Source organism: Electrona antarctica (genome assembly GCF_951216825.1).
Source record: "Electrona antarctica genome assembly, chromosome: 8".
NCBI classification, from domain to species: domain Eukaryota; kingdom Metazoa; phylum Chordata; class Actinopteri; order Myctophiformes; family Myctophidae; genus Electrona; species Electrona antarctica.
The window spans coordinates 44,488,773-44,514,179 of NC_136789.1; the positions used below are offsets into that span (position 1 = coordinate 44,488,773).

Genomic DNA, 25,407 nt, shown 5'->3' on the forward strand with positions numbered 1-25,407 from the left:
AATAATCAGTCCCCTACAATGAAAATACTTCAGGAATATCCATATATCCATGTTGCTCAAATATTTGCTTTAAGTACAATATTTGAATGAATGTGCAAAGTTATTTTGTCCCTGTATATCTTCAGCATACAGGTAATGTTAATAGGGTTACATTTATTGTTCCATAAATGCAGAGCAAGTCAAAAGGCACAGTATTACCACTGATAACCGGTCCATCTATTGGTACTGTTAATTAATAACTGGGGCAGAGGGCGTGATCGCACACGTGCGACACACACACAGTCACACACACACAATCATTCTGCTTCACACTCACAAATATGAAACAATACTTATTCACAGCCCTATAATCCAGTGTTCTTCTCCAAGCCACTGTGCAGCTCCACTGGATCAGTCGGAGGTTAACTCCCTTGCTCAAGGGCACTTCAAAATTGTCATCAAAGGAGGGGACAGCAGCATCACTCCCTACTCGATTTTCTGCCATTCTGGGGATTCGAATGAGCAACGCTGTAACTTTGACACTGGGACCTCATTGGACCTCTATGGGCCTGGCAAAACAAGTTAAAGCAATGAAGAGGACAGGAAAAAGACAAGAGGAAATAAGGGGAGATGAAAGAAGAGTGAAAGGTAAAAAAAAAAAAAGAACAACATTGGAGATTTGCTTAATTATCTCACATGCCCGCGTCAATGAACAGACCTGCCAATCAAACATTAACTTAGAGGAGCGTGTTATATCAGTGTACCAAGTCCAACATCTAGTAAACCTGTCAAACCAGCACTGATACACAGACATTAACTGCTTATTAACAGTAATAAATCACATCCCTTACCACACCACCAGACCATGGAAAAATGCATTTCCCACAGCACAAAGTATCAAGGTAGGGTGAATTTTTTTGTCAAAAAATTGCTAGTGTTTTTTTCAGTAACAGGGGTCTCCCTGTCTCTCCAGCTCTTTAATGAATATAATACATTTTCAGGTAGTTGACACATTTTCAGGAGTAGCCATTTATCAGCTTAATTGTCTCCACCAGGCCGAAGGCATGGGGAGAGAGTATGTTTTGCACTCCGTCCGTCCGTCCGTGTGTCCGTCCGTGTGTCCGTCTGTGAACAGCTAATCTCCGGCACTGTTAACCCGGTCGATGCCACATTTTGCACACACACTCCCTGGATGCCAACGATGAACCTCTGCCCCAAAATTTCCAGAACGGCCTGTTATAGCGCCACCAGGAGGCCGCTTTGTGCAAAACAAGTTTTTGGACAGTACACCTACAGATTTTGTCCAAACATCACGCAAATTGGTACACAGTCTCTCTAGAGCCATTCAACCAAACGGGTCTTTCAGATTTCTCAGACTCCATCCTGATTGGCTAAGATTGGCTTCCAAAGTTTGCAGGAGTGTTCAGTTTCAAACAAAATGCTGCAAATCATGAACACATCGTGTGATTTCCGTGAAATTGCGCACGCACACTCCCACTAGGCCGAGGAAGAAATGCCACGTGAACATTTTCAACTCAGCCTCATGGTGGCGCTATAACTGGCCGAAAAGTGTTTTTACCTCCAACTGCACGGATTTGTGGATAACTTTGTATGCAAACTCCCTAGAGGCCAAGGAAAAACCTTTGCCTGGAATTTTTCACATCTGCTCTTTATAGCGCCACCAGGAGGCCGACATATGTAAAACACATTTTCTAATATTACTCCTTCAGATGTTATCCACATTTCACGCAAATCGGTACACATGCTCTCCATAGTCATGTAATCCACCTTCATTGCCTACGATTGGCTTCTAAACTTTTCAGGAGTAGCTCGCTTGGTACCCGTTTTGTACAAATCGCCACAACTACTCAACGCAGCGTCCGATTTCGGTGAAACTGTGCATGCATATTCCCACTAGGCTGAGGAAAAAATGCCACTTGACAAGTTTTCAAATCAGCCTCATGGTGGCGCTACAACAGGCCGAGCTGTGTCACACACACACACACACACACACACACACACACACAAAACATGATTATATTACTCCTAAACATTTTGCCAAACATCACACACACTCCTATCCTCCTGGTGGAGACCTGTGCCCAGAAGGGCACTTTTTCTAGTTTTTTTTGTGTTACAGTTCCACTTTTGTCTGCTAATTTCTGTGTCATCACTTCCAATTCCACTTAATCTGTATCCTGACAGCGTTCTCCATCCTGATTGGATCAAATTGGTATCCTGACCTGATTTTCTTTTTAATAAAAAGCTGGAGACATCGGTTACTGAACAAACACTATATAGCAATGAGTACTATCACAATATAAAGCTTTTTTTTAACACTTTAACCAAAGTAAATCACTTAACTATAGTATTGTCATGATAGTATGCTGTAGGTCTATAAACAGTAACAGCTGGAAGCCCTTAAAGCATTTGATACATTGTTAAAAATCAAATGAACTTGAATACGAATACGAATACGGTACTGTGGGGTTTTTTGAACCCCCCATTTTTGTATTGGCTGTGCCAAAAAAAAGCAGTTTTCTATGCATTTCAGGGGTACTGTGGTTTTTTTTTTAACCCCTAGGCATATTAAAGTTAAGATTTAAATAATCTGCTAGTGTTGTCAAACATACAACTTCATTCCAAAACCATTATCTTTTAACATTAAAAGCAGTGTGTATAATAAAAGATGACAACATGGGCTATCTTGTGTTTATTTACATCCATTTGCCTGGAGTAAAAAACAACTAGGTACAACTACAACTGGGTGTCAAAATTGATGCAAAAAGGGATGAGACCAAGACACTCTAGTGGAAGTTCAAAAGCCTTTTAATAGTCTGGCTAATGCATAGCAAGAATACAAAAAATAATCCACCTATGCATTGCAGCAACAATGCCTTCATGACTTGACTGATGAAGGCATGAGTATGAATCAAGCTTTTATGTCTATGAAAAAACAAACACCAATTAGAACCATTTACATACACTGCAGTACAGTCAAAGCCATTCTGTACAAAATACAACTGTACAAAAATAAAAACAAATATATACACACACACACACACACACACACACACACGTAAATCCCACTCACATCTGACTGACCCTTTACTGAAGGAAAAAATAATAATAATACCAGGAAATGTATCAAAATATATTATGCAAAAAAGGACTCATGACTTAAGACATTATACTGTCTACATTGTCAAAATGGATCCCCAACACTAACTTTTGTCTCAAAAATCACAACACTTTCTGCAACTGATTTTGTGAACCACCTTGGTCCCTTGGTTGGAGTGTGGTGCTGGGAGGGCGATGCCACCACAGCAACGGATAAAGGCAGTATTAATGAGGTCTTTGGGGCGTCAGCAGTCAAGAGGCCAGTGGTGATTGGTCGGTTAAGTGCTACAATGTGCTCAGAAACTCTGTGACCTGCAACAACAAAGGGAGAACATGTTATATCATATCCGTTAACATAACTTCTATAAACCTGCATGATCCCTCGTCATTTAAAGTTAAATGTAAATTGACATTTCCATTATAACTACAAAATAATCTAGTTTTGAGAGAACCCTTTGTTTTAATAAAATTCAGCTCATTATGAAAACAGGTGATTATAGATTTTTTTTAATTAGTCAACGATTTTAACTAGTTTACGCAGCAACATCGCTGTCTGACCTTTTCGATGGCGGCTTCTTGTTTTATGCGGTCATTCTTAAAGTCATCGTTGACGTCCAACACCAAGATGGGTAGGTCGTGTAAGTAGCTGAAGTCAAGCCTAAGACACATAGACAGTTTAGACACTATGCATTTATTTATTATTTTCTAACGACCCTAGTCTAGAAATATTCATTTTGTACACATGATATGGCCCAAGGACTCACTTTGTGCTTCTGTGGTAGAGCCAGCACTCATGTTTGTAGTGCAACTGTTCTAGGTACTCCAGAGGGATTCCCTGCTCCTCCTCTCTGCCTCGCATCTGCAACCGCTGCATACATCTCTGCAAACATGAGGGAAAAAAATCAACAACCATTGAAACTAATGGATAACTGGATTAATAAGTGTGAAGAGATACATTTATTGAGCAGTCAAGGCTTTCCAATTCCAGACCAAACTCCCAAACAACTACCTGAGGGTCAGCTCGGAGGTAGATCATAGCGTCCAACTCAAGCTGGGACTCAAACTGTGACAGCAGCCAGCTGTGCCAGTCCTGGTAGATGGACCACTCAGTCTCATTCAGGTCGCCCGACTCAAAGAGATTAGAGGCAAAAACATACCTTGTGGGAATATGAGACAGAAATAGATGGTATCAGTGGTCACAGAAAGAGCAATAACAAAAATTAGCATGGAAGGGAAAGAAAATGGAGGGTCAATAAAGTAACGCCCAATTGATTCTAGGTTGTGCATTGTATTGCAGAATGTAGCCGGTTTACAAGCTCACAGCAAGCTCCCTTCGCTCCTTACCGGTCACTGTAGACAGAGCGTTCGTAGAACTGGACCGGGTGCTCAGCCTGCTGCACTTTGGCTGAAGGTGGCTGCATTTGAGAACGGACACGACTCAAACAAGCATAGCTCTGGGGGAGAGAGAGAACAGCAAACTTTGTTTAATGTCTTCCGAAGTGTGATGGAGAATTATAATGTCACTGTACTATATGTTTCTAACAAAACAGGATCCTTTGTGCAGTGTTCTGTCTTATCTTGTGTGCATGTAGTGGAGCACATAGACATATAAAAGTTAGACGCCCTTTCCGGCTCTGGAGCGTATGTGCTCAAGGGAGGGCAAAACTTTCCCGAGATTCCTTGCGAAGCACAGTGGAAGCGTGAGTGTGCGTCACAGAGCACATGTTCGGGTCTGATAAGTCCCAGAAAAGATGCGCTGCGATTGGCCAGTAATCACTCGAGTGGCAGCGTGACGTAATGTGCCTTCCACACTTCCGGCGTACTTCCTCAACCTGAACCCACTGTACATTTTTCCACCCCTCCTTCAACACACATAGCTCCAACGAACCGCAATGTCCCTATAGCCAAATCCCAATACCGAGTGATCCGAGTGCGAGTGACCGAGATTACCAAAAGGGGGCACTGTTGCACCACTCACTTCAGACCGGTCTGATTTTATAATATCTATGGTGGAGCATTCCAATCTATTGAGGCTACTGTGCAGTGCAGCACAGTCAAGTTTATAACAAAAAGTTTTATATGGCATTAGGATATACTAGACCGGTGCCCGGCTGTAGAGCACTGAGTCGGTAACAATGTTGAGGATCCATGCCCCACACGGCTATGCAATGCCCGTTGTACCCATGGCAGAGTACCCGTTCCACCAATCTGTCTGTGTCCCTTTTATGACCATATATGGAGATTTCTGTATCCGTCTCTCTGCGTCCCTTTATTCCTATATATGGAGTTCTGTGTCAAGCATGCCCAAGAACAGGCCAGCTCCATATGTGAACTCTGTGCAGGGGCCCTGTCCAGAGCCCAGGCAGAGAGACACTCTTCTGAGGTGTCAACTTTCAAGATATGGTGAGCAATGCTTGCAAACTTTAAACAAGAGTGATTTGTAAATTATTTTTTGTTCATGACAAGAAAGCAGTGACAAGCATGCATAGTCAAAATTCTACACATGCACTTCATGGTCACTAATAATCAGTGATACAGCCCGCATCCTTAGACTCACTAAATTGAGAATGGACACAAGCATGTCAGCCTCCAGGGTCATGGGATGCAGTACTGTACTCTACATTTGTTGTTGAAGTAGGACTCATAAAATGTCCCTGGGAGCCACCATACCACCCCTGGGTCCCAGGACCCATTACATTGAAAACCCATTTACATCACTGAATAATAACTTTGATTATGGAACAATACCCAAATATGTATTAGTGTCATCACAGATAACTGGCATTGAAGGAACTGGGACAGACCTGGAAGGTGTAAGACCAGCGACTGGGTTTGTCATACAGCATCTGAAGCAGGTTCCCTCCACTCTTCTGGGAGGAGCTCAACTCCTGCAGAAAAACAACAACATGAACCTCTTCTCACATTACTCACGTTCACCGGTCCCCCTCCCAATGCTCATTTGCCATGTGTTTGCTGTACACAGTAATCAGTTTGATCATTAGATTGTACCTCATAGATGTCATCATTATTCTGGACGTTGCACCACTTGCCGATGGGCTCAGGGATCACCTCCCAATCATCTGACGTTTTCTCAAGGAGACGCACAAACGTTGACTTGCCAGCAGCTGAAAGTGCACACAGACAGTTAGACACAAACACACAGGACAGACAAGACAACTTGTGTAGCCTACAGACATGTTAATACACCCGACCTAACCAACTCTACTGTGGTCTGCTCTGCATTAGTAGACTGATCACCACATCATCCTCTCTGTGAAGAAGTTAATTAATGCAGCTGCACACTGAAACTAAGGCTACATAGAAACAGTAGATTATATATTTAATAGGCCAAACCACTCGTCCACTGCAGAAAGTTGGTAACAACTTTAAATGTCACATTGTTTGTGCGTATTATTAGCTCAAGACTGTCTCTACTCTCTAGTAGATGTATTGTTACATGATGTTGACATTGTCGGTATACAAATGCCAATATTGATAAAATACATAGTGTTAAGGAATGATAATGAGTGCATATAGATTTAAAGACTTGAAAGAACACGGAATTTGGCGCCATGCATGAGACTCGCGGCGGGATATTTGTTATTGTCCTGTAAAACAGGTAATTAATTTCACGCCACTATTTATTTTAGCGGGCATTAACATTAACACGAATACATTGGACCAGAGTACGTTGTTGAAAAGCATTTAAACAGCATATTAAGTACATGTGTCAATGGCATGATGCAAGATTACTTCATTCGGCAGACTCGGCACCAATATGACTGAGAATATAAATCTGTTTTAAATTACCAAGCAGTCACTCACCTATATTTCCTTCAATTGATATCTTCTTTGCTCTTTTCTCGAAGCTGTTGTCAAAACTAGGACTGGGACATATTCTTTTCGGCGGGGTTGCCATTGTGTACTAGCAAACAGACAAGCAGCAGATGCGCGGGTTCCAAGTAAATAACTGAAGCACAAAATCGAAGTCCGCGCCTAAAGAGCGTCCACTTCCTAAGGGGGTGGGGCCGGTGTTCGTTGGACCAAGATGCTCTGGACGAAGATAACCTATCTTTGTTCTGTTATGGGTCGTATTAAAATGGTTGACTTCGCATGATTGATTGATTGAAAATTGTATTAACAGTTTTTAGAATGGGTACAGTAACAGTTCAACGAAAGTACAGTTCAATACAAAATATGCTAAGAGGAATCATATAACAGAAAAAAGCACTAATACTTGTTTACATACGTCCCCCATGTTCAACAATAAAAGTTTTCAGAAGTAATTTGTAGTTTGTTTTATAAATTATACCTATTTACAGCTCACGGAAAAGTGTGTACGTTTACCCTTAGTTAAATCCAGAGTGTTACATCCAGAGGTCTACATGCTTCTTTTTATTATTATTATGTATTTATTTATTTGTATTATCTCTAGCCTTAGGGTAAACCCCTCCCCCCTCGCCAGATTTGCATCCTGGCAGAATGAAATGTTGTCCAGCAGGGGGAGTGGGTTTACCCAGGCTAGGTTATCTCTGCTTTCTGTACGATCTTTGGTTCAAGGCTACGGACCGGAAGTAGTCCTACGGCGGCCTAGTATACTCTGCTAGTATCAAGATCTGCCGTATTCGGAGGTAGCACATGCGCAGTGTGGTGTAGACGTCTAGACGAGGAAAACGGGACAACCGCCACGCCGAAAAACATTTAATTTCTGACCAAGGTAAACCTATTTTATTGTCGTATACGCGTCTCTGTTATTACATGCACGTTGTGTTTAATTTAGCGTTAACAAATAGCAGCCAGAAACAAGTTCATAAACGTCATGTAAATTGTGTAATGTAAATGTTGCTGTATTGGTATGTGTGTGAGGCCTGTGCGTGTGTCTTTGTGTGGTGCCGACCAGGCAGCAGCATGCTGCTTTGTGCTAAAAGTTGATTTATGGATTATAATACACGCTTCCTATATGTCCGCTTACTCTAAATGTTGCATAAAACATGTGTGGATTCGTACTTTGGGGGCTGATTGTTATTGTTCGTTTGATTAGGGCCTTTGTGCCCCAGTCGTTAGCTCTTCGCTAACCCATTCATTCCGCCAGGCTAACCGGTAGTAGGATTAAACATACAATCAGTTTCGATTTACTCCAAAACCCCATGTTAATCGGACTCATGAAAGTAGGCCAAACAAGAATTTCGGCATATTATTAAAACATTTAAAATTGTACTCTCGATCGACTTGTTTTCCGGTGTTAGCAAGATAGCTAACCAATGCTTACGTGTTATCAGTTTATTATGTGAAAATCAAATTTACAGTCCTACTGACACAATAATAATAATAAGACACAATTTGAGATGGGAGGGGGGAGAAGCCTATAATTCCAAATATTTTCACCTTGAACAAAGCCAGTAAATATGTATTTATTTGCAATAGGGGGCGCCATACTGTAGTAGTTAGAACATGAAGCCTAATGGTCTCTATGCATGGTTAATGTGAGCAGGACGGGGACAAAACAAAAATAGTGATACATGTGTATCATACCCTCTGACTGTAGTAGTATGAGAAAGCATATTTAGATTGTGTGTCAAATGTACTTAGTTGACTGCAATTCCCAGGGGCATGTACTTTTTCTTTTTTACACATCTTTTTTTTGCAGAAAATGGCTGAACACGCTTGCAAGTTGCGTTGAGTGAGTTTGTATGTCTATCTGACTGCTATTTTTGACAAATGTTTGGAATTGCCCCTCAGAATAGATGGGCACTGTAGCGCTCAAGACTCTGATGTTAGATAGGAGAGTACTAGAGTAATGGTACTAGTGACGGAAACGAACCCCTGTCTTTAGCCGATTTAGCCTCTAACTATTGGATCTGTCTGATTTCAGGGCAGCAGATTGAGGATGGCTGATGAGGGCTATGTGGTAAGGATAAGGGGCCTGCCATGGTCCTGCTCCCTGGAAGAGATTTCAAGATTCTTCTCTGGTAAGATGAATGCAATCAATGCACCATAAGTAATTATTGGATAGAGAGAGTAATGCATGGATTAAAAAAATGTCTAGGTAGGTTAAAAATTCTGTTAATTACACAAGGAAAATTGGCCAACAACTGCAGTGGTATCCACGTAACAGACTTTTCAGAATTATATAAACACATATGTACGTGTATGAGTGTCAGCCTGTAATATGTGTACTAACACTAGTTCACTGGCTGTCTGTAACACAATCAGACCTCTGGTTAGTCACCAACTCACTATGGGATACTCTGTGGAACAAACTTGATGATACTCTCTCAGGCCTATTGTTAATTCCTGTGTGGGGGTGGGTGTCATAAATGCTAAATCATGACTGTGGATGGATTATTGCATTGTTTTGGTTTGTATATCTTTTTGGGGTGAAGAACCTTTAATTAAATATGGTATATAAACCAAATTGACTTGATTTGTCTCGTTCCAGACTGTAAACTGGCTGATGATGGTAGCAACATCCACTTCACCTACACCCGAGAGGGCCGACCCAGTGGAGAGGCCTTTGTCGAGATGGAGAATGAAGAGGACCTGAAACGGGCTGTTAAGAAAGACAGAGAGACCCTGGGACATAGATATGTAGAAGGTAAGAGAAAATATGAATAACAACGTGTAAGGTGGTCCTTCATCCTTTCATGTATGAGACAATGAAGGAAGAGAACGCTTAAAGAGAAATACAGGGCATGGGAGGAAATCATGATAAGAATAAAGCAATTTGAATTGAAATAAATGTCTTGCTGTTCCTGGACAAAAGACTGATGGTGTTGGCAGACCATTTAAATATCAAAAGAAATGCATATGCATGGTCCTGACCTAGACAAAGGACAGGTAGGTACTGACCTACCTGTCCTACAGGTAGGTCAGTACCTACCTGTCCTTTGTCAGGTCACTTAACACATGTATTGCATAGTCATGTGACTGAGTATTGACTTAGGCTGTTTTATATAAAACATTGCATTTGTGGAAATCATTCTCGACTAATAAAAACAAATATTTATTGTAGTTATTTGACTTCTATACATTACTGTGTATTACAAAGAATTGTGCAATTAGATCGTGAATGACTGCGCCGTCATGTCAGTGGGCTCGGATGCACGAATAGTACACGATCGAATAGTAGCCCATGCGCTCCGCCGGGACCAGAAGCGCAACTGAACGTGAATGAATCATTTGAACATTGATCATTGGAACGAAATTAAAAAAATTTTCCCCACCACAGGAGAGTAAATCATGTAAGTCAAATAATTTAAAAAAAAAAGACACAAATGCACCTCATTCTAGAAATAGAGTATGCAACTGGGTGTGAAGGAAGGAGCACAGAAACAGCACATTGCATGATAAGAGAGGGGGGTTTGTTATGGACTGGTTTGAGAATGGTGTATGTATGCATTTCATTCACAAGATAAATCACTTAATCATGACACTTTTGTCAATATGACGGAGCCAACATTTAAACTGTTATACTGTGTGTGTGTGTGTGTGTGTGTGTGTGTGTGTGTGTGTGTGTGTGTGTGTGTGTGTGTGTGTGTGTGTGTGTGTGTGTGTGTGTGTGTGTGTGTGTGTGTGTGTGTGTGTGTGTGTGTGTGTGTGTGTGTGTGTGTGTGTGTGTGTGTGTGTCAGTGTTTAAATCCAACAGTGTGGAGATGGACTGGGTTTTGAAGCACACTGGCCCAGGTTGTTCAGAGCCTGAGGGGGAGGGCCTGGTCCGACTGCGAGGTCTCCCCTTTGGCTGCAGCAAGGAGGAAATTGTTCAGTTCTTCTCTGGTAATGAACACTACCCCTTCCTAATGCTAGTATAAATATATACCAGTGTATATATAAATATTTTGATCCCATTCCTACTATTGTAGTTGTAATGTAATTTTATGTACGTTTAGTTTGTCGCTGTGATCTGGAAATGGATTACCAATTTAATCTATACCTACCTGTGTTTGTTGTAAAGGATTGGAGATTGTTCCCAATGGCATCACGTTGCCCATGGACTACCAGGAGAGTACAGGAGAGGCCTTTGTCCAATTCGCAAACCAAGACATCGCTGAGAGGGCCCTAAAGAAGCATAAGGAACGGATTGGACACAGGTAACTGACCAGGCAGTGACACTGGAAATGATGGAATTAATTTAATCTTTCGTGCAGAAAGATTAGATGCACAATACTGAACTTGTAGCCCATATCCGATCATTTTGGCCTACATTGCTTTTAAAAAACAGCTTTATACAGTAAACCAGATTTAAAAAATAACAGCACATGCTGGCATAAAAATAAATCACTATATAGATTATATGTAGATATAAAGTATGGTTTCGGAGGGGTATAATGGGAAAACACTAACCCACCACCACAGAGACCTGGGGTCAGTTCCCAGCAGCTGTCTCTGCTTGACAGAGCACTGCAATTTGGCATTTGGCAGTGTTCACAGATGGGAAGCCATTAGAGGACTGTGTCCTTTGTAGAACTAGAAGTTCATTTTCCAGCTGTATTGGAGATATCCTCCTACTTAACCAATGCCTTTCCCCCCCCCTTTTTTCCCCTTCTTTTTGGTCTGGTGGTTACCTCTAAATGAAATTACTTGAACTGGATGGAAACAATTTTGCATTGCAAACCAATACTGTATTTGTTATACAAAGATGCTGTCCTTCATATTGGGACGGTGTCAGGTTTTAGTTTCAAAGCAGTAAGCTTGTCAGCAGAGAATTTCTCTGGTGTTAAAAAAAACCCTACATTGAATTTACATGTCACCAAATGTATTGGTAGGCACTCTCCAATTCGTCTGGCTATGCAATATTTTAGAAAGAGCAACTCCTGTTGGTGTTTTGGGGCACCTGTTAAGCGGTGTGACCTCCCAGTGAAACTCCTCGTCAGGTGAAAAAGAAGTGTTCTCTGTGTATTGGAGGAGGCCGTGGTTGAGTACACCCTCTCCAGGCCAATAGTGACTGTGACTGCAGTACATGGTAAATGTTGACAATATCATTAATATATACAGTTTATATAAATACTTCACATGTTATGTGCCTGTAGGTACATTGAGATCTTTAAGTCGAGCCGGGCAGAGGTGCGGACCCACTATGAGCCTCCTCGTAAAGCCATGGGAGGCATGCAGCGGCCAGGACCCTACGACAGGCCGGGGGGAGGAGGCAGAGGGGGAGGTTACAACGGCATGAGCCGAGGAGGTTCCCACGACAGGATGAGGAGGGGTGGGTACGGAGGTGAGGAGCAGTTGGACCGCTTTGGCAAGGTCTCTAGAAATTGCCCTGTAAGAAGGGAGAAAAAAAAGTCACAGGCGAAACTCCTTCAGCAAGAAGACATCACTTCACTCCGGGCCACTTGTCTGTTGCAGTTCTTGTTTATGTAAATAACCTTCCTCTTCCCACTCCTCTCTTGCTCTAGGAGGTGGCTCAGATCGCTATAGTGACAATGGTTCTAGCTTTCAGAGTACAACAGGACACTGTGTCCACATGAGAGGACTGCCCTACCGAGCTTCCGAGACGGACATATTCAACGTGAGCATGAACACTCACATACTGTATATACATTCACACACATGTCAATTAGTACAATTATCCTTGAACCCTCAGTTCAAGTTGTGTTGCATGTATTTTTCCTTTAATTAACAGCACTGTGTGTCTTCATGCAGTTCTTCTCTCCTCTGAACCCTGTGCGTGTGCACATCGAGGTGGGAAACGATGGCAGGGTGACCGGGGAGGCAGATGTGGAGTTTGCCACACATGAAGACGCCGTGGCGGCAATGTCCAAAGACAAGGCCAACATGCGTGAGTCTCTTTGCAACCCCAGAAATATACTAATTATTCCAAAAAAAATTGATGCTGGAAACACATTTTTTGAAATACATTTTTTTGTTGATGCTGTAAACAAATATTGTCGTTTTGAAATACATATTTTTGTATATGATACAAAATGGATGAATATTAAAAATAATGTATATATTCAGGGTTGCAGATATTTAAAAGGTATCAGGAAACTTTAATCCAACATTGATCAAATCGCCCCTACATTCAGAATGCATAAAACAGTCGGTGTCTTCTTTCACAGAGCATCGTTATGTGGAGCTGTTCCTCAACTCAACAGCAGGGGGCAGTAACGGTGGCTATGGGGGCCAAATGATGGGTAGGTCTCTTTAAAAGAATGCAATAACTCCCAATCACAGTGGATGATGACAAATATAAGAAACATGCGTCACTCGGAAGTATGTAATATTTTAGTGTCACAGTGCCCAATGAACAGTTTTGTGTTACAATTTATAAATGTCAAATATTTCTTCTTTTGGTAACTTTCTTGCTGTGCACATCATGCACAACAAATATCACATTGTATTTCCGACCATATTTTTCTTCAAGGGTATTTGTTAAGATCCGATATGGATAGAGTCCACAGGGATACATATAGTCAAGTCAGTGGTGTCTTCTCACATCGGTGACTTCTCTCCTTGGAACACTTCTAATAAAAGCACCCTGTTACCAAAGTGTTTTCTTCCCAGTTAAAAATGCTTCCACACACATGAGTTGAATATATTGAAACCCTCGGCAAGCAGATAAATGATCAGAAATTCAAACTCTCACCGCATCGCAGCGGGACACGTTGTGAACTTGTAGATCAGCTATTTTCGGCATGCAGCCATAAATATATTGTTAGTCAACTAAAAGTGAAACATTTCAGGTGACTAAAATATGGCTCAAACTTAACAGGATTTTATTCAAAAGGCTATGACTAAAACTAAATCACTGTCAAAATCACTGCTATTGGAACTGGAAGAACAAGTCCCAACTGGTCTTTTTTTTTTTACCAAAATGTAGATGAACACTAAAACGGAACGTAAAAGAAGGGGACTGACTGATTAGCGACAGATGCTAATTTTCTAAATGTTCTAGATGTCATAAAATGTTATCGAATGCCGCAGCATGTGTGGCCATAAACCAGCCAAAATGATGCAGCATGCCTGGTCTTCAACTTGCCAAGATCCCCCCCCATGCCCTTTCGGCTCACCCCATTTTCTCCCGGGAATAAAACACTGACGGGCCTACAAGGCAACCAAAGGCACTCCACCTCCATAGATCCTTGTTCTCATGTTAGTTTCTTAGGCATGTTTTTTTCTAGACCACAAATGTTGAGAATGTGATTTAGATTGACCAGTTTCATAGTTTACCTGGAATTGTAGTTTCTTGATGGTGTATGTGATTATCTCGTATTGCTGTGGATAAGAGCGTCTGCTAAATAAGCTAAATTGTAATGTTCTCTATCTCCTAGGAGGTAACCAGTCGTCCTATGGTAACCAGGGAATGGGAGGAGGAGGCTACTCTGGAAGCTACAACAATAATTCAGGCATGGGGGGCTACAATGATTACAGTAAGCACCAACTCCCTGATCTCTCTCTCACATAAAATGTCTTGTCCTGTTATCCTGGCATGGCTTATTAGTTTATTTGTATACTAATAAGTATACGTTTGTGATGGCCATTCAAAGTGCTTTACAGAAGGCATAAAACTGCATCTACAAAGAACTGAATTATTAAATGGATAAAGCTTTTTAAAAAAAAAGCAGTATTGGAAAATCATCAAATTGCAATTATGGGTTTTATTTACTTATTCTCACACTATCGGCAATAAACTCATATTCATCAGAGGTATCATATTATGCTTCTGTTCTGCCACCAACATGTGAAATGGTCCCAGTCATTTACTGGGCCAACCCCTCTGAATAGAGCTTGTTTTTCAAAGATGCTTAAAGGTGCTGTGAGTGATATTTTGGGGGTTAAATCAAAACAATGTTTTTGCTTTGTTAGAAAGTTAAAGTTCTCATACTTGGATAGTAATCAAATCAAATTGCTAAGTGTTTGTTTAGTAACAGGAGTCTCCCTGTCTCTCTAGCTCTTTAGTAAACAAATACATTTTCAGGTGGATCATCAATCAGAATTATTAGCTTTGATTTGATCTTCACCACTTCCAATTTCAATTGTTTATCCTGTATAAATTCTCTCTCCTGAAGGGATGAAATCGGAATCCAACCAGAAAAAAATGTGTATTGTTCACTAAAGAGTTGGAGAGACGATAGTCTCGCGTAGCCAGACAACTATTCCACAATCTCTGAATGCTATATAGAGTCTGGAACTACACCTACACCGACTGTAAAGACGAAACGGAAGTGGGGAGGATGCTCCTCGTGATAGACCTTCCGTTGCTCCAGACTGTATGACGGAAGCATTTGCAAATTGCAAGAGGCAACGCGAGACTAGAGAGACAAGGAATGATTGCTATAAGCGTGTCGAGCCATTTAAAACTTATAAAAATAATAATTATTACACCACCTTTAATGTTGTAGTGTTTCCCTGAACACTTTATATACACCATATACTGGCTCTCAAAAATATTGGGAAAATAATATAGTTGCTACATAAATGCATTTTCTATTACTATTTTATTTTTTACTTAGAGATCCTGATGTATCTATTCCTCCTTCTTGTTAGGTAACCAGGGCGGAATGAACAGCAGTTACTATGGCAGCAACAGCCGCAGCATGAACGGGGGATGGGGCATGTAACCATGGCGATGGAAGGGGGCTGGGGGTCGATTCACTTGGCTTCATTCAATTCCGTACACCTTGTTGTGTGACAGATGGTGACATGAGCATTTCTTATGAATGAGTTCTGAGTCGTTTTTTTTCTTCTTCTTCCCTTCAGTTTTTGAATGCTTAAAGTAAATCCTTGTCCGACTGAATTCAGAGAGAATTGAACCCAGTCCCAGATGGGTACTCCAGAACATTACATTTGAAAGAGTTGGGACAACAGTCCAATAGACACTTTCTGATATGTAAAAGAAAACTCAATTAGCTTGAATATGTATTTATTTGTGTTTTATTTTTCTCTTTTCAAGTACAAATTTGGTTTTGATTTGTACCTCTCAGCTTTACATTGAATTTGTAGGAACTATTAGGCTACCAAATTAATGTATGTAATATGCCCATGTCCCAACTCATCCATGTATACGGTTCTGTGATACCTCAACAGGTGCCATGTTTCATTTGGGAGGGGTATTTTTTGTTTAGACAGATTTTTGTACAGATTAGATTTTTATTCTGGTACCAACCTGTGTGTGTTTGTTTTTCTTTCCCCCCCTTTTTTAAGCATTTAAATACCAGAATACCAGGTTGGTACCAGAATACCAGTTTGGTACCATCCTTGGAAAGCATTTCAGGTATTTAAAGAATATTTAGTTTCCCCTCAACATGTACATTTTGATGACCTTCTGTAATGTCTGTCTGGTTTTATCAAGCTCATCTCAACCAGTTCTAATATTTCGGAGATTCTTTTTGGACAGCTGCCCACCATGTGTCTGCTTTTCTTGCTTCAGGTGCTATTTGGCTCTGGCCCACTGGTGTTCTCAAAATATAACCACTTGAACCCTTGTATCCCTATTCTGGTCAGAATAAGTGTAATAGACACATTGAGTTTCCATATCGGCTGATTTCAGCAAAGAGATTTGGTCCAGAGGAACAAATTAGTGGGCCAAGGATGGGCCCCTGTACACACGTCAATGAAATGTATAGGGTTTAAGTGGTTAAAACTAAATCAGGATCTTGTCATCTTTTGGTTCCTTGGTTAACTTTCCCACTGGTTCTGTATTAGTGTTTTTGTTTGACTCTGCTCTTTAAAAGGATGTGATTTTCAGTGAATGAGTCCACTTGGAACAACAAATTGTACAAAATGTACTAAAATTGGCCAGACTGAAGTAAATATCTCAGAAAATGTCCTGTATTTGGCCCTTTTTATTTAGAGGTCGCATATCATCTTTTTTCATGTATTAATTACTTTACTTTGCATCTAACACAATGTATTACACTTGAGAGAATGTCTGTTGTATAGAAGACGTAATGAAGCGCACCGCTCATTTTTGAGTGGAAGGGGTAGCAGATCTTTTAAACCGTTATGGTCATAACTTTTACAAATCCCACTTGTTCCTTTGGTTCTGCTGTCTTAAATAAACATTGATACCAATGCTGTCTTGAGTGTGAGTGAACTGTGTGCAACCGACTTGTAATGTATTTGAATCTGGAAAGAGAACAACCTTACAGTTAAGTCTGATTTAAACTTTGCCCATGCGCACAAAGAATGGCAAGCTCTGTGCCACTCTCGGAACACCTGAGCTTGAATTGAGCATCACACAGCTGTTTTTCTGTGCTTGATATATATTTTGTGAAGCATCTATTGACCAACACCACTGTTGGTGGTACATTTGAAATCCTTGTAGTATAGATAGTATAGAAGACTTGTACATACCACTTGACTACTTGTCAAGTGGTATGTACAATCTGTCACCAGTAAACTGGCATATATCTAAATTTCTATGCTCTGCATGCTAATTTAAGACACTTTTCCAGGTCATCGCAGTGCATTTGTGATGACCGCTATGGACATGTTTTTTTTTATAGCCCAAGCAGTGTTTCGTGCAAAACAATCTGGATTCAGAATCATGAAAAAACTAGTCCTAATTAAATTTGGTACATTTTGCCTGCATATAGTTTATTAATGGTACCCCAATTTTCAGCAGCTGTCACAGATCCGCTTAAGCCTAGGGAAACTGAAATTGAATTTCAGTCTTTGTGAGATGTGTTACTATTAGACACCCTTACCAACATACATTGGTGAAGAAATGTATTGGTATTAGTATGCTCATATTTGTTTAATATCCCCTGGATATATGCTATGCATTGAGGTTGGGCTCAGCACTCCTACAACAATAAATAATCCATTACTGTGGGGAAGATGTGACTTGTGTGAGGCATGATGAACCTATATCGAATGTGCCACTAGAGGGCGATGTGTCATCTTTACTCTTTCCTTCGTGTTTCCCCATAGAGATTTGGCGCATGCGCTGTAGCTGTGTTACGCCCTTTTATTATTGCTCTGCTTTATTATTTGCAGTCTTTTAAGATTTCTGTCAGTTTTAGTTTAGTGTGTTTACAGCACATCCACAACAGCTGCATCAATCCGCATCCTCAACCAGGAGTGAGTTCAACCACCACTATCGAAGGGACGTAGTTGAGTCTTCTAATCTAATAAAACTAACTGGGAGCTGAAGAATGGTGTGCGGACATCCTACCTTCTTTCAACCACCACTATACCCCTGCTTTTCAACCTTTTTTTAATTTAAAGGACCTCCAGTTTGATATGCATTAGGCCACGGACAGACCCCCATTTGATACAATTTGTCATCTCTGGTGGTAGCCAAATCTACACTTTTATTCATAAACTGGTAAGGCTTCAATTTCATTTATTGGACCCCTGGTGTTGAAAACCACTGTAATGTACAGTATGAGTGCATGTGGTATAGAGCAGAATACCACATATTTGGTTCCCTACTGCTATTCAAGAGCTTTTCAAACCTTTTGTGCCCAACACCAACAGACAAGTCCAAATCTCAAGGCATACCTGTATTTAGGCTATGGCAAAAATAGATGATCTAAGCTCAGTATGGCCCCTATTGTCTGGGGTATAGAATGTGCCTCTGCATTGGGAATGGGTGTGCACAATATACTTAAAAATTGTATAGTGGGACTATAACAGTATATTGCAATAATGCATGTCTGTCACACAAATAGAAACCACTTGTCTATTCAATTAATTTCTTAGACAACATAGTAAACATTAGTAAACTGTGGTTTCAATGTGAATTACACATTTTCTTTTAAACTTTACCATACTACTGAAAGATTAGATTATACCTCAAATTCAAGAGTCAGACCCACAATTCTCATGTTTCAAAAATGATAAATTTATTATATTAATGGATATTTACACAATCCATAAGTATTTACAAAATGTACATGGGACCTTTGCTATTTACATATATACATATTTGATGGTACACAGAACATCATAATGTTACATTGTCATTTTCACAACAAACATGTACAGAGACAAACAAGCTGTCTACAAGGTCCTAACAAATGAGCTTGTAGATTGACAAACAGAATTAGTGATTTAAAAACGTAAAAGAGAAAAGAACTGCCAAATGTCTGGCTGTCGTGTGCTTCCACGAGGAGGGATTAAATATCCATTATAAGTGCAAAGAACACTAGCAGTATATACAGTTCTGATATAAAGGCTAATACTATTGCTTGGTCTGTGAGATTGTCAGGATCAACAAGTAAACAGATTTTGTTGACAAAAAGTACTTTGAAGTAAACTGTTCACTTAAAGTGAGAATGATTGGATTACATTTCAGCTGCACAATGCTGACAACTTTGAACGATCAGACACATTTTACAAAACTTCATTCATGGATTCAGCATCACATGCAGCCAAACTGCATCACTCTTTCATTTTGAGTAGGCTCTTACTCATCACCCCATACAAAAAAAAAATCACATCTCATTCATCACTTTTAGCGTCTTCACTTTTCATCTTCGAATATGTACTTTGCTCAGCCAATCAAATCATAGTGTTCGCAAAGCTGGGCATAGGAGGGGCTAGCCCCCCTCAAAAACAAAAAAAATATATATAACAAAACATTTCAATGAAAGGCAGCATGTCTGATTCAATGTCAGGGATTGCCAAGCAGGGGAGCAGCTAGGCTCTTCACAGTAGATGACTCAGAAAGGCGAGTGACATCCAGCTTGCTCGAGTACTTCAACTTGACGGCCTAGTGGAGAGGGGGGGGAAAAAAGCATTAGAATGAATGCATTTAAACACATCTTACTCCCTTATATTATACACAAACATACATTATACTAACACTAACCCTAGTGTAGAGGGACTCATGTATTTAAACATCCCTATCCAACTCCTCCATTACACTAAACCTAGTGGAGAATATACATTTTAGTATTCATATCTATGTAAACATCCCCATCTTACTACATTACTCCAATTTAGGCATTTAGCAGATGCCCTTTGTCCAGAGCAACTAGCAAAAGTAAGCAATTAAGGTAAACACATACACCACATGCAGAGATCTAGTGTCTCAATAGGATCATGGGTCTGAACATTATAATATAAAAATAAAAGATCTGTACATAGAAACTAATAACTATAGAATGCTTGGTAAACAAATGAACCTAGCATCTGTCTAAATAACATGCCATCTAACCTACGGTACATTTATACTAACGTCCCCAACCCTAGTGCCTTTGTGTGCCAACTCACCTGGAAATTTATATTCCCCTCGCTGACAACGACATTCTTGGCGATGTGCTGCATTATTGGTTTCAGGTGAGCCTCATCATATGTTGTGTAATGCTGGTCTGTAGGAGTCTGCAACACATGAAAAACAATAATTAGGATCATCATGTGCGGTGCAATCTGTCTGTTAACCCAGTAGGGGGTGCCATGGAAAACCTGCTCAAATCAAAAGACAAAATGTCAAGCCATCCATCTGTAATAATTAGCCAACATATACATTGATTCTATTCAACTCACCCATGGCAGGCCACCCAGCAGCAGCTGAGAGAGGCAGAGGGAAGCAGCAGCGACCTCAGAGGGCCTGTAGTGAACCATGGCGTAATCAAGGAGCGTCAACTCCATGAGATACTTGGCCAGCATGTGTCTCTCCACAGAAGCCTAGTAGAACAAACAAACACTATAAAAGACTGCTTGCATAATACAACTCAAAATACTCTGCTACATCATGCTTTAGTTTTTCATTTAGACTATGTTCACACCGTCAGCCCAAATCAGATAATTGTCCTAAACCAATCAGAGTTGCTTTATAAAGTTTCAACGGCGTAAATCCTCATGGAAATCAAATTGATCAGATTTGAACCACATTCCTAGGTGGCTTGAAATGTCTTAAAAATCTGTTTTCTAATTTTGTGTTTCAGTCTGAACACTGACACTTCACACAACCACGGCAATCATGGTAAATAGACAATGCACAAGCTTGTCAAATTGTGACATTTAATCTGCGATTTGAGAACGAAAATAAATTTGCCTGCAGTCTGGACAAAGCCTTGGTGCAGATGGTCAAGTCTGGTCACTACAACCTTGTATGTTAGTGAACAATGACTCACATTTGCAGCCTTGGATGCTCTCCTGAGGAAGTGCAAGGCCAGTGGGCGCCCCAGGTCAAAGTTGAGACGCCGTAGCACCACCCGCTCCGCTTGTCTAATCTGAGAGGTTGTGAAGGTGTTGTCTGTAATGTCAGCCAACTCCTGGATCCCATGGGCATCTATGTGTCCCTCCTCGTACTTGAAGGCCAGCAGCATTGCAGCGACACCAATAAGCTGGAGCTTATTTGGTGAAATTGGCTGAACCTGTAACACATCACAACAGCTCATTAAAAAAAGGGAAGAAAAAAATGAAAAAATAAGACTAGAGCTGATAAAATGGCAAACAAATTTGTAAGTTGCCCTTACTTGCAGAAAACGATCCAAAATGGCAACTGTGAGATAGAGTGTCTCCTGATGCAGCTGGAAACTGGAATGAGCTTCGATCAGCCAGTCGATTAAGACAGCTCGCATGTGTGCCGTTATCTTAGAGCCTTCCAAGTACCCCGGTCGCACAGCCCGCTTTACCTGTACAAACAAAACACTTAATTACATTGCTGCAAGACAGACACACTGCAAGTCATAATCTTTCATGTTCAAAAATAGTGTATGTAGGACCGGTCTACAAGCTCACAATGCGTTGCACCAATTTCTAAGCTTTTAGATCAGCAAATTCTTTGCATGTTTAATTATGTTATTTGTCAAATCTGCACAGTGCAATTTACAAAGCCTAAAAGCCAAATAGGAAATAAATGTTTATTTTCAGTTGAAAAAACCGCAAAAATCGCAAGTAAAATGTCATGATTGTGACACTGACAGCCCTAGTCGCATGATCAAATCCTGTAGTAAAAATCAGGGGGCGCTCTTACATCATGAATCATCTCATACTGGCCAATCAGAATGCCTGTTGCCTGTGATTGGTTAGCTGATTTGCTCGTTTACATAAGACGTAGATTTTTCCCTTCAATGTCAATGGCGTTTAATGTTCACATACCTCTAGAGCCATTAGATATGCATATATGTCTTTCACATATTCTGAACATAGGTGGAGCATCTCTGAGTCTCCTGCATCAATGTCCTCTACGGTTGTTTTGGTTGGAGGTTTGGCCGCTTCAGTCCTCTGAGAAGGAGAAAAATATATATATGTCAAAACCCACTCTTTTTTAAGTTAACTGTAGGTATTTGCATCTTCAAAAATAGCAAATCTACAAGCTCACAACACGTTGTGACTCACCGAGCTTGTAGATTGGCTACTTTTGCATGGCACTCTTGCACGACAACATAGGACATTAATTTATATACATTTTAAAAAACATACAAATACAATTCTACAGTGCAGACTAGCAAAAACTTACTCTGGACTCCAGGATGGATGCTCTCCACACCTTCCTATCCAGCATCAAGCGCTCTGCAGTGTTGTTAGCTCTGCGGTCACGCTGCAGTGTGTCTACATAGGTGAAGCGCTCTCCCCATCTAGCTGTGCGTTCTGTCACTTTGCTGGCCATCAGTTTCAGGTGCCTGCCACAGTGACCAGTCAGCCTAGTCATTCTCTCCCAGACCTTGTCCGCAACAAATGGTAGACCAGGGATCACCTGTAGCGGTCTTGTGTAGACACTATCTGAGGCCTTGAGATGTTGTACTGTCTGGAACTGAGAGTGTACAAAGGGAACCATATGTTAGTTATGCGCCTCAAATTAAATTTAAACACACTTTGTTTCAATTAACAGTCAGTTTAAAATTTAAATGAACACAAGGGATTTTGCAGTGTAGGGTTCCGGAAAAACAAGTATCATGCATGGGGTCTGTGAAATTGTAAAGGATGAGAATCAGGGTTTACCTTGGTGTTATGTTCCTTGTTGGCAAAGTTAGAAAGGTCTCCAAGAGCAGCTCTCTTGGTACATCTACCAGGTACATTGACATTCTCCATGTGTACAGGGTTCTCCTTCTCCACGTCCATCCCCTGTTCAAAAAAAGAACAAAAAAGCAACGTTAAACTTCTACAATAAGTCAATAACATGTCGCTTGCTGTTGCCGACCAGAACAGATATGCAAGCCGACAACGCGTCGTGTTAGATTGGTTCGGCGAGCGACATGAAACCCAACGGTTATACATGTGTCACTTGTCGACCAGAAAGAAAGAACAAATATTAAAGCGGACGTCGTGTTAGATCGGTTCGGCGAGCGACATGAAACCCAACGGTTATACATGTGTCACTTGTCGACCAGAAAGAACAAATATTAAAGCGCACGTCGTGTTAGATCGGTTCGGCGAGCGACATGAAACCCAACGGTTATACATGTCACTTGTCGACCAGAAAGAACAAATATTAAAGCGGACGTCGTGTTAGATCGGTTCGGCGAGCGACATGAAACCCAACGGTTATACATGTGTCACTTGTCGACCAGAAAGAACAAATATTAAAGTGGACGTCGTGTTAGATTGGTTCGGCGAGCGACATGAAACCCAACGGTTATACATGTGTCACTTGTCGACCAGAAAGAAAGAACAAATATTAAAGCGGACGTCGTGTTAGATCGGTTCGGCGAGCGAACATGAAACCCAACGGTTATACATGTGTCACTTGTCGACCAGAAAGAACAAATATTAAAGCGGACGTCGTGTTAGATCGGTTCGGCGAGCGACATGAAACCCAACGGTTATACATGTGTCACTTGTCGACCAGAAAGAACAAATATTAAAGCGGACGTCGTGTTAGATCGGTTCGGCGAGCGACATGAAACCCAACGGTTATACATGTGTCACTTGTCGACCAGAAAGAACAAATATTAAAGCGGACGTCGTGTTAGATCGGTTCGGCGAGCGGGCGAGCGACATGTAACGGTTATGTTATGGTGTCGCTTGTCGACCAGTCCAGAAGTGTGGTGATATCGGTTGGCGAGCGACAACAGCGAGGGACCATTCTGTTGACCGGGGCACGTTAACCCAGCATGCTACCCGGCCGGGAGAACTGCGCAACAAGCTAACAGTTGCTAGCTGCTGCTAACTCTATTTATTTTACAATCATTTTTCATAAATAGTTTACTCACCGTATGGCGGAATGCCCCTGAAGACACGACGAAAACGGGACGAAAAGAGTTTTCCATGTTGTGGTGTTATTCTCCCAAACTACTATGTCTACAACTCCTTAAACAAACTTGAAACTTCAAACGAAACACTAAAAAGTTTCGAAAATAAACTGATATGTTCAGTGAACGTATTATGTACGCTACGCGAGTGAGTCAGATGAACGCTGTCGAAAAGTCTCTCTGCAGAACACTGACTGAAGAAAAGTTCTCTCGGCTCCGCTTTTAAACGCTAATGCGCGCCTCCTCTGATTGGCCAACCTCCCGCATGAACGCGCGTCGCTCATTGGTTGAAAGGGTACAATTCGGTGTGTCATAACTCTATGAGGTGTAGTGTGCGGCGGAGTAATAGCCGATCTACAAGCTCACAATGCGTCGCGTCATTGTCACGTTGTGAGCTTGTAGATCGGTTACTTTCACGCACACCACCACGACGCCTATACATTCATGAATCCACTTGCTGACCGGCTGTTAGTATTGGGCAATTCTTTTTTTCATTAACATCCTATGGCAGGCAAAATTGTCAAACTTTCCTTATGCTTAAGTAGTAGCCTATGTGACATGTCAAACTAGGGGGTTTTCATGATTCTGAATCCATTCCAAGCATTAGTTTTGCACAAAAAACACTCCTTGGGCTGAAAACGGCCATAGACGTCATGACAAATGTGATGAGGTCAGCACAAATGTTAATAAGGCTGTTTTTAGCCCAAGGAGTGTATTTTGTGCAAAACTAATGCTTGGAATGGATTCAGAATCATGAAAACCCCCTAGTTTGACATGTTACATGCTACTTAAAGCAAAAGAAAAGTTTGACATTTTTGCCTGCCATAGGATGTTAATGGTAGTAGGGTCACAAGAAACCCCTATAAAAAAATTGCCCAATACCGACAGCCGGTCAGCAAATGGATTCATAAATATACATTATTTTAGGCCAATAAAAAAGACTATATACCAAATTTCCCACCCGTGCACCCCCATATGGTCCACCTCGACTGCGGGACCGTGTGGCTCATACTTCCACACTCACACGCAGGCAAGGCAACCACTACATTGACTACAACAACAGAGTTATGTTTACCAGAGGTTATCTCTGCTTTCTCTACGATCTTTGGTTCAAGGCTACGGACCGGATGTAGTCACCCGGCGGCCTAGGGCTCCGTCTTTTTTGCAAATCTAGAACTTCCTGTTTGAGAGCTAGCAAATGTAAGACATCCGGTTGCTT

General features: G+C 41.1%; 3 protein-coding genes across 6 annotated transcripts; 1 reads left to right on the plus strand and 2 right to left on the minus strand.

Annotated features, from left to right (window-relative positions):
* Positions 1 to 2,790: 2,790 nt before the first annotated feature.
* Positions 2,791 to 7,087, minus strand: LOC306928180 (deoxycytidine kinase 2). Its single transcript, XM_079508108.1, has 8 exons — positions 6,925 to 7,087; positions 6,109 to 6,224; positions 5,904 to 5,987; positions 4,444 to 4,553; positions 4,109 to 4,256; positions 3,864 to 3,979; positions 3,658 to 3,757; positions 2,791 to 3,411 (listed from the first exon to the last, which is right to left on the minus strand). The coding sequence occupies exons 1-8, from the start codon at positions 7,016 to 7,018 to the stop codon at positions 3,385 to 3,387; spliced, it is 795 nt and encodes a 264-aa protein (XP_079364234.1). The 5' UTR covers positions 7,019 to 7,087; the 3' UTR covers positions 2,791 to 3,384.
* Positions 7,088 to 7,669: 582 nt separating this feature from the next.
* LOC306928373 (heterogeneous nuclear ribonucleoprotein H2-like) lies at positions 7,670 to 17,112 on the plus strand. Of its 3 annotated transcripts, none has more exons than XM_079508427.1 (11): positions 7,670 to 7,816; positions 8,972 to 9,068; positions 9,539 to 9,694; positions 10,729 to 10,872; positions 11,051 to 11,186; positions 12,126 to 12,313; positions 12,495 to 12,607; positions 12,742 to 12,877; positions 13,158 to 13,232; positions 14,370 to 14,468; positions 15,586 to 17,112. In XM_079508427.1, exons 2-11 carry the CDS (start codon positions 8,987 to 8,989, stop codon positions 15,657 to 15,659), a joined length of 1,203 nt encoding a protein of 400 aa, XP_079364553.1. In that variant the 5' UTR covers positions 7,670 to 7,816; positions 8,972 to 8,986; the 3' UTR covers positions 15,660 to 17,112. The 3 variants fall into 3 exon arrangements, with proteins under 3 accessions (XP_079364553.1, XP_079364554.1, XP_079364555.1); XM_079508428.1 differs by having other exon boundaries at positions 14,373 to 14,468; XM_079508429.1 differs by having other exon boundaries at positions 12,126 to 12,301.
* Positions 17,113 to 18,954: 1,842 nt separating this feature from the next.
* Positions 18,955 to 24,365, minus strand: LOC306927547 (G2/mitotic-specific cyclin-B2-like). 2 transcript variants are annotated; one of them, XM_079507322.1, is made up of 9 exons: positions 24,150 to 24,365; positions 22,939 to 23,061; positions 22,457 to 22,750; positions 22,096 to 22,221; positions 21,471 to 21,629; positions 21,126 to 21,368; positions 20,536 to 20,676; positions 20,263 to 20,370; positions 18,955 to 19,759 (listed from the first exon to the last, which is right to left on the minus strand). In XM_079507322.1, exons 1-9 carry the CDS (start codon positions 24,204 to 24,206, stop codon positions 19,661 to 19,663), a joined length of 1,350 nt encoding a protein of 449 aa, XP_079363448.1. In that variant the 5' UTR covers positions 24,207 to 24,365; the 3' UTR covers positions 18,955 to 19,660. The 2 variants fall into 2 exon arrangements, with proteins under 2 accessions (XP_079363448.1, XP_079363449.1); XM_079507323.1 differs by lacking the exon at positions 18,955 to 19,759 and adding an exon at positions 19,893 to 19,919.
* Positions 24,366 to 25,407: the final 1,042 nt, after the last annotated feature.